Source organism: Hetaerina americana, unplaced genomic scaffold (genome assembly GCF_022747635.1).
Source record: "Hetaerina americana unplaced genomic scaffold, ioHetAmer1.1.p SCAF_122, whole genome shotgun sequence".
In the NCBI taxonomy this organism is placed as follows: domain Eukaryota; kingdom Metazoa; phylum Arthropoda; class Insecta; order Odonata; family Calopterygidae; genus Hetaerina; species Hetaerina americana.
The window spans coordinates 283,468-292,507 of NW_027286315.1; the positions used below are offsets into that span (position 1 = coordinate 283,468).

At 37.8% G+C, this 9,040-nt stretch overlaps 1 protein-coding gene across 1 annotated transcript in view; it reads left to right on the plus strand.

The window, feature by feature from the left end:
• Nucleotides 1-5,329, plus strand: part of LOC139685955 (gamma-aminobutyric acid receptor subunit alpha-3) — a 97,197-nt gene extending 91,868 nt beyond the window's left edge. Inside the window, exons 11-12 of the mRNA XM_071583090.1 lie at nt 690-923; nt 4,295-5,329. Coding sequence (XP_071439191.1) covers nt 690-923; nt 4,295-4,783 — 723 coding nt within the window. The 3' untranslated portion in view covers nt 4,784-5,329. The remainder of the gene's footprint in view (nt 1-689; nt 924-4,294) is intronic.
• Nucleotides 5,330-9,040: the final 3,711 nt, after the last annotated feature.

Here is a 9,040-nt window from a genome sequence, read left to right on the forward strand (position 1 = left end):
GAGCAAAGTAGAAAAAAACACTGTCTACACTTTACCACAGTAGGATGCGTACTGAGTGTAGGGGCGTTCAGGCACCAATATGGTGGCTCTAGCCTTACCCTCCTTCACACTAGACCGAAACGTAAGTAACTTGCTTCACAGCCGTAATTAGTCCCATAGCAAAGAAAGTCCGGGATAAGTATATTAACATAGCAAACTGCCCTTCTTCAACGTAGAGTATTCAAATGGGGAAGCTCTTGCTTTCTTAGTAGAATTACACATTATATATATATATATATATATATATATATATATATATATATATATATATATATATATATATATATATATATATATATTTATACAAATATATATATATATATATATACATATATATTTTTATACAAATATACATATATATATATATATTTATATTTTTATACAAATATATATATACATATATACCTCGTATATATATATAAAATATAAGTACATAAAAAAATGAAATGAGGCGGACACTCATCCAAACTTATTCATCCACTTATTTTAGTCTGAGAAGGCTTTCTGGGAAAGATCTTTGCGCGTTATCATTTCTTGTTACTAACCTTTATTAAGGGGGATGGAGTGGAAAATAGGTACAGGAATATACCTGTAAATTAGAGTGATGATTGGGAGTGGTGGTCGCCCTAAGAAGTCTTCTTCCCTCGTAGCCCGGCGTTTCCCAGATGCAGACCAGCGCCGGAAACATCGTGGCCCCAGTCCCGCTGTTTCTGAATCCGGACCCCGGCGCCGCAGGCCCCTCGGCCTTCTCCTCGCCAGTCCCACGCACCCCCACCATGCAGCAGCAACAAGCCACACAGCAGGATCCTGCCATCGAGTGGACGCCCGCCGACCGTGGCCCTAGCCTCGCCCCTTCCAATGTCGGCTCTCCGTCATCCAAGGAGGTCAGGCCGTAAGGACCACGGAGCCGTGGTCGATTGACTTTGAGAGTCATACTGTCACCTCTTGTACGGAGGCTGCATGGTTATCTCTCTTGAATTTAGATAGAGTTTATGAGAAAAATGTCATTTCTTCTCATAGCTTTACGGATGGGATTAGGAACTGTTAGCTTCCGAAAGTCGGAAGGTGGTCACTGGCCCACTTACAACTACAGAAAGAGAAAAAAAAACTTTTTTGCGTGGCATAACTTTCCGGAGTGCTGACGATAGCTCTGGACACTCAGAGGGACGTAAAAATACTCGTATTGCAAGACTAAGTGTCTTCCAGCCATTGCTGTCACCTTTCTCCAATTTTAGTGTCCTGGTGACTGTCTAAAGACTTTTCACAATGAAAGTACGAAGAACCAAATATATGAAATTTGGAAAGGTAATAAAAGAGAATAACTTGAGATAAGTCACTCTTTTAAATTTGTATAGAATTGCGGGTTTAACAATGTCTGGTTAGAGTAATTAAACATATTTAATGAGTGTAGATTACCGTGACATTGATAAAATTAAAAATAAGAATGGACTTTGATCATATTTTCAATCCGAGAGGAGATATTGGCGCTCTTTTCATAGAAAAAATTGCTACTTTATTGACGATAGAGTGTATTTAAATGTGGATGTCGAGATGATTTGCTAACAGATATAAATCAAGATTCATTTACTAATGCAATAATACAACTCATATTTACAAGGACTTTAAATATTGATACACATACGGTTTTTGTATAACTCCAGGTAAGAAATCCATAGTGCTAGAATCTCCGAAATCAAGACATACTATATTTGTGTCCAAACGGATTTTCAATGCCACTTGCGACATTTTAATGAAAAAGAAACGATTTATTTAATTTAATAATTAATTTATGAAACCCAACAATTGATTGCAAATGGTCGTTTAGTCATTACATTTGTTTATGCAACGATTACGATAAACATATGCCCAAAAATAATCTATACATAAAATCCAGTCACTTTAAGTCCACACGGAAACAAATTTACGAAATTTTATGAAGAACTAAATTTAAAAGGTAGTTCAATATACAACCAATGGTTCAGATTGTTGTATTATCTATGATTCCGTGTTTAAATTTTAATGAGTTAGTTATTATTAGGTAATCTACCGGTTAAGGTAGGTTTTTGGATGGACACAGCTACTAAATAAAACATTTTGTGACTCCTAATAAAACAAAAAAATCCAGAATCCTACTCTATATCAGGTCCCTCTTTATCTCTGAGTACTTTCTTCCTCCCTTGATCCCGTCCAACATCCCTATCCTGTTCCTTCCCTTTCCTCGTTTTCCTAACATTCTCCCCTCTATTACAGCCTTCAACATCCCGCTGCCGGTCAATACCCTCTTCATCCACTTTTCCTGCCTCCATAGCATTTCTCCCAACAAACCCCTCTCTTCGCCCACCATACCAAGTACTTCCTCGTTTGTTTTCTTCTCTGTCCATTTCACCTTCTCCATTCTTCTCCACACCCACATTTCAAAAGCCTCCAGTCTACGTCTATCCTCCTGCTTCAATGACCACGTTTCCGCGCCGTACATAGCTACGCTCCATATCTAAGTTTTTACGAGTCTTTTCTTAACATCCTCACTCAACGTCCCCGTCATCAACTCCCTCCTCCTCGTGAAAGCCTCTTTGCCTAGCGTAATTCTTCTCCTTACGTCCTTACTACTTTGACCGTGTTGGTCCAAAACACTACCGAGATACGTAAACTGGCCTACCTGCTCTAGTTTTTGCCCTACTATTTTAATGTTTAGCTTGGCCTTTTTCTTTCTAGAAAATCGCATAACCTTTGTTTTATTAATATTTAGAGTCAGAGGATCTTGCCGTTTTATTTACCAACATATGATTAATTTAATAAAAAATAACCTACAGTAAAGTAGGCAGTTTCGGTAAAATACTTACAATTTCTTGCATCGCTGGTTTTAGTCTCATGAAATCATCGTTGTTTTATTATGTTTGAATTCATCAAACCAAACGCTCAACCGCAATCCTACTGAAGATGTAACGTGAATGTAAAGATGTTACTACACTAAGAAAAAATGATAAATATTCTTCCATATCCATCATAGTTGGTAAAACAATTCCTAATTTGTCTTTCTCTTTCGTTTTTTATCGTCCCATGATTTCCCATCACATCTGTCTTCAGTGAGCCATGTGCTTCTTTATCCACCCATCCATTACTCTTCCCTCTCCACTTGTCACTGCTGTCCACAGGCTTCTTCAGTCACGCTTTCCTTGAAAGGAATCGTTTTCAGGCTCTGAATCTATCTATTCATCGCTTTTTTCAAACAGCATTTTCCTGTTTACAATTGCCATGTCAAACAATCATGTGCAAGTATAAAACTTTGAAACGTTAAAATTCGCTCAAAGGTTCGTTTATCTACGTCCAAAAACTCCCGTAGTTTCGTAAATAAAACACTGCAATTATTTCTTTTTGAACAATATTATAATCTCCAGACTTTAGTTACTTTCTTTTATGTATTGTCATTTTCTGATTGCCTTTTTTTACGGTGTATGGCTCAATGATAACTTCTTAACTCTTCCATCGCTATTGATTCGGCTTCCAAAAAAATAGCATTATTATTCCACATTTTTAAGCTTTTACATATTCAGTACGTTTTTATGATTTCTTCATTATGATTCAGAGGGGTGAGGGTAGGTGGAGGAGGGATTGGTCGACGGTGAATTCAATGGGGAGGATGGACGTAAATATATCAACCGACCTTCATGTAGATCCTTATCAAGTGGAAACGGTACATTTTTTGTTCTGAATTCCATTCTTTTATTTATTTTTGTTCCTTTAGCGACCGTCCCAAAAATAAGTGGAATAAAGCCGGGAAGAAGTGTCTCTACAGTTAATGCAGTCTTTTATGATGCCTATTTTAAAAAAAGTGTAAATAAGGTCTGTATTCAAGTCCGCGAGTATGACATCCAGGTGTATGACATGGTCATGTGAAGATATTTGTAAAAGATGCTATTAAACGCATGCTACAAAAACACCTTCGAAGATTAAATGCCACTCTTTGCTGATGAAAAATTGAGCTCCAAAATCACTCGGATCAAATATCAGTTCCATTTACAAAATCACAAGATTTTATGGAATGGATCGTGGTGCTGTTGTGTGAAACACCACATATTACACCATCAAAAGGATGTTTAAACTAAGGAAACGAATTAATAACAACTTGAGGAAGTATCATGTTCTCTGTTGGCGAAATATTCCCCAAGTGCGTGGGGGAAACAAGGTATGCAAGACGAATCGAACTAGTAACGACCTCCCCCCCTCCCCCCCTTGTCTCCATCTCCCCCAATTGCAGCACCAGTACCACCAGCCGAGAGGAGGGTGCGGAGTTGACGTCCACACTCCCGTGGAACCAATCCGCAGCCTCGCGGCCGTCACCACGACAACCACATCGACAGTAAGCACGGTTCCCGGCGGGAGGCTGTATCTGCGGACGGTGGTCGAGCGTCAGACGCAAACGGAGAAGCGACTGCCATTTTGGAGGCAGTTGCTCTATTGCCTAGCGGGAGACGACCAGTATCGCCGGCAGAGACAGCGGCAGGCCGCTGCGGAGGCCGCTATGGCTCTCAAACTGACTGGCGAGCGGTCGAACGGGGTCCCAAGGCTGATGGGCCTGAGCTCCTCGACGGCCGGCAGGGTGAACAGCGTGTCCCAGATAGACAGGGCGGCAAGGGTCCTTTTCCCCGCCTCCTTCGGCCTCCTCAACCTCTTCTATTGGGCGGGATACGTGGTCGCCTCCGGGGACGAGTTCACCTGGAAGGACGCCCCTGGACTCAAGCACTGAACCTGGAGGAGGTGTTCAGCGTTTGGATTGTGAGCGGATCACTCATGTGGTCTCAGCTTGCTCCATCAATCTAATTGCAATTGTCGGGTTGAATGAGTCAGACATTGGGTTGATTTCAAATCAGGCCCCTCTAACATCATTTGAGTAGCTCCCTTAACGAGGGGAAGCCCCTCAGAAATCGTGATTTAGTCCCTCGAAAGTAGGCTTTTGCTCTTCACCCTTTTGTCCTTGTCCAAGAGCTGCCTTTAATACTGAAACGGAGTACGCTTGATTTGCAGGTATATAAAACTACCTAACACTATCACCACTAGTGGTATCCGATTATGGAAAAGTTTTTCTAGTATTAATCTAGCTGTTGTAGCGATTGCATCAAACTCGTTGAGTAAGTAAGGTAGAAACAAAAGTGAAACGCATTTTGTATGAAAATCAAAACAATTTGTTTTATAAAATTATCGTGGAACGTTCAATATTCGTATTTCCTCATTCGCACTGGTGCAAGGGAATTCGTGCGTGTACTTAAATTGACAAAAAAAAAAGGTTTTTCATCGCCCGAAGAATTCGACTCTATTACCTAGTCTTTATTGGGATGGTTCCGGGCTATCCAAATTATAATTTTTTTAAATAGTATGTCGGGTCCCCAACATTTTTACATTTACTGGACGCGCATTGAACTCAAAGCAACCTGAATGTTGTCCTGCTCTTTCCTATTTATTCGTATATGCACTAATAAAAAGCCCTTACGAATAATTTTAATTGAAAAGATATTTAATTTTTAATCCATAGATTTGAGCACTGTTTGAGTGCGAATGCTTATCTTATTATAAAAATGCTAACTTGCGACGTATATAGTTGTATCATAGATCATTCAGCTGGTTTGAATAGAATAATTTGGTGAAAAATAAAATGGTAAAGGGTTAGAGTAGTTTTTAAAAGTAAATCGAAAGAGACTTTTTACTTTTTTCCGATACTCCAGCACATTAAAATCATCGATGTAATTAGAATACGTTAGCTTACAGTACGAATACAGAAAAATATAGTTTTTATCTGCTATTGGCTGCGTATTTCACAGGGGATGAACAATCCAGATTAACCAGGCTATGTATTTATTTGAGATAAAAGTTGTGAATCTGCTTTAATAGGTATCAAAAACTATTCAGGGGATTACGTGAGTCTGGGAACGCTGTCGGAATTCTGACTGCTTACTTTTATAGACGAAGCAAATAACCTTCTACGCCATTGAATTAATTAGTCGATGACTTTAGACAAAGAAATCGGCTATTGCAATATATTCATTCCTCCATGCTGGGTACTGTACATTGACGGCTCCATGCAATCACGACGGCCGGTTTAAGGACTTTATTGATCTTAATATATACAACACATAGATTACGTTCGCTTTTCAATGGTTTAGAAAGAAGATGTATGACCATAGTCTCTTAAGAGAATAATTCTAGTAAATCCTAATTGTTTAAAGACTTAAAAAAATTCATTGGGGTAAGAAAAGTTTTGAATGTGAATTTTTATGTAGGCGTATCAAACGTCTTGAAGTTGAACGCAACAGAATTAAATTAAAACTCGGACGCCTTATTATTAATATTTTCCCAATTATTTGAATCGAGCGGATTTCTATTTTCAATTTTGATTCCATTTTAATGTCCGTCTTTGGATTGATACAAACGAATATTCGTTTCAGACGCTGATTGCTTGATGTGGATATTTGACACATTGTACAGACCGATATGGCCAAATATTAGCTCAAGATTTACCCAACAGATCAATTTGCAAATGGCGCTGAAAATTAATACTGTATATCCAAATAAATACCATATTTTATAAAGTCTGCCTTAATGCGGATGCTGGAAAATCCAACGATACGGCTTCTGTTAGTGAAAATCCAGAAAACCTTTCTAAGGTTTTCTAAGTAAATTAAATACAAATTTGGCAGTTTAAATATCAGTTTTCACTTTATTTACATTCTGTCTAAGTACGACGGATTTAGACGTTTAGTGCCATCTTCTCGTGCATGCCAGTGATGTTTAAACCTAACTTCCACAAGAACACTGCGAGGTGAATTTAAAATATATATATAAAGTGGAAAAATACTGTGGTTCAATGTTGTTAACACTGAAATGAATCGATTTCACTAAGTATCGCCTGAAACCGCAAATATTATGCGCAAAAGATTGTATGCATAGAATTCAGTAGATTTGTTATATCTTGGAACCTAAGAATCAGATTAGAAAAATCGTTGTTACATCAAGCGATTGAGCCGAAGAAGATTCCTCAAAGTTCTCGTATTTCTATTTGTCCTTTCTAGCATTTCCTAAAAAACATGAAATTAATGAGAATAATGCTATGCAGGAACTTTAATTGCATTGAAACTTCGGTGAACTCTAGCTCTGTGGGGATGCAATTGAATCCGAAATGACTTATTGGGGGCATGTAGTATATCAGATTCGGTTTCATACACAGTGCTATTATTAAGCAATTGCACTCTTGCGATGAAGAAACACATCAGTATTCAAGAGAGGTTAATCGGAGTGGCTGAATAATTGAATATTGTACATCATATTACAATATTATCATTTCATAAAACACTACTTCCAATGTGCTTACGGCAAGTAGTGAGGCTTCAAAATTTATGGAAATGAAATCTATTCTGATGATCAATGTTATTGAATTATACGACCTTAGAATTATATGTCGCTTTCTCTGGAGTGTCTTACTAATCCGCTGAGAACAGTTCAATTTTTGTCTGAAATCCTTCGGAAATCCCTCCCTAGCTCTTGTTTTTCTCGAGCCTCGGATGGACAAAAAAAATTCAACTTCCCCACCGTATTTTTTTCCATTCGACTGAATGGCAATCAATTACACTAACCAGGGTGGGGTAACTCCAAACATTCATGAAATCGTTGAAAATGAAATAAAAGGCTTACTTGCAACTTCCCCTTCTTTTATAACGGAAGCGAGGATTTTAAATATCATTAAAATTTATGGTAGTAGTAGTAGTACCCGAATAAGCAACTATAAGCTTAGTAATGTAATTCGCGTAATATTATATGAAAAGAAAGGAAATTGCAATTGTATATTTGACCGAAGAAAAAAATGATAAATATGATATCCTACATCTGCATCTGCATATTACCCAGCAAGTCTTCGCAAGGATGTGTGGCAGGGGGTGGTAGGTAGGTCACCAGCAAATCTAAACACATTCACTCTATTTTCTCATGCACCTGACATCCCGCGATCCACAAAAACCGCGTGGAAAAGGGGCGACCGAACACCAATTAGGCAACATGCCTACATATACAACGAGTATTACATGGTTAGCGGTTATTCCAATGCCTACACAGAGTGGAGAAGAAAATACAATTAAAAAACCAGTAAAGAGTAGCTTGCATGCGGAATTAAAAAATTGAATTAAGGATCGAGAATAAATAATTAATTGATTTAAAAAAATGTTTTTTTCGGTCAATTGATTTAGTTGGATGGGATTTTACATTTTTTTGAGTGGCTAATTTGAAATTTTTTAGAACTATCCCAGATGCAGGTTGGCAGTTTGGGAAATTTGCATTTCGTGCCGGAGGCAAAAGATTCATTTCTTGCGAGAGTTTCTTTTAACTACAACATTTTTTACGCCTGATTGGAGAATGGCTGTTGAAAAATTTCGTGCAATAAATTTATTGAGGACCGTTTTAATGTCGTGGTAATATTTTTCTAATTATTTCTGCATTTTAATCCTTTGATTTGAGAAAGTTTTTTATGTGAGGGCAAGCAAATTTTGTGTACTTAACTTGCTAGTGATTTATTATTTTCTATCACATTGAACTGTTCCTCATGACTCGAATATTTCACTTATTAGTTACCATAAACAGTTAATGAGTCAGGAAGCTAGAAATTTTACAAAGAAATTCTTACTGGACTAGTTCATGACGTATATAGTCGTTTAAATAATGTACACGTAACGTGTGCTAGTTAAATGCACTTCGACGTATTCTCTTGATTATTAAAACAGTTCGAAAATGAGTCCTTTCTAACGACGGAGTGATGACGTAGAGTTCAATATATGGAACAAGTGAAGCTCTTATGGATTTTGTTTCACTAGTGCTTACTGGAAACCTGTCTGATGATATTAAAATGGAGTAGTATGTGTGTGCCTACAATACTTTATTATATTGAACAGTATATCTAGCCGCTATTGTTTCATATCTTTTGCAAAGTGTGCTGGAAAGACAGATAAAAGCCTCGACGACTATA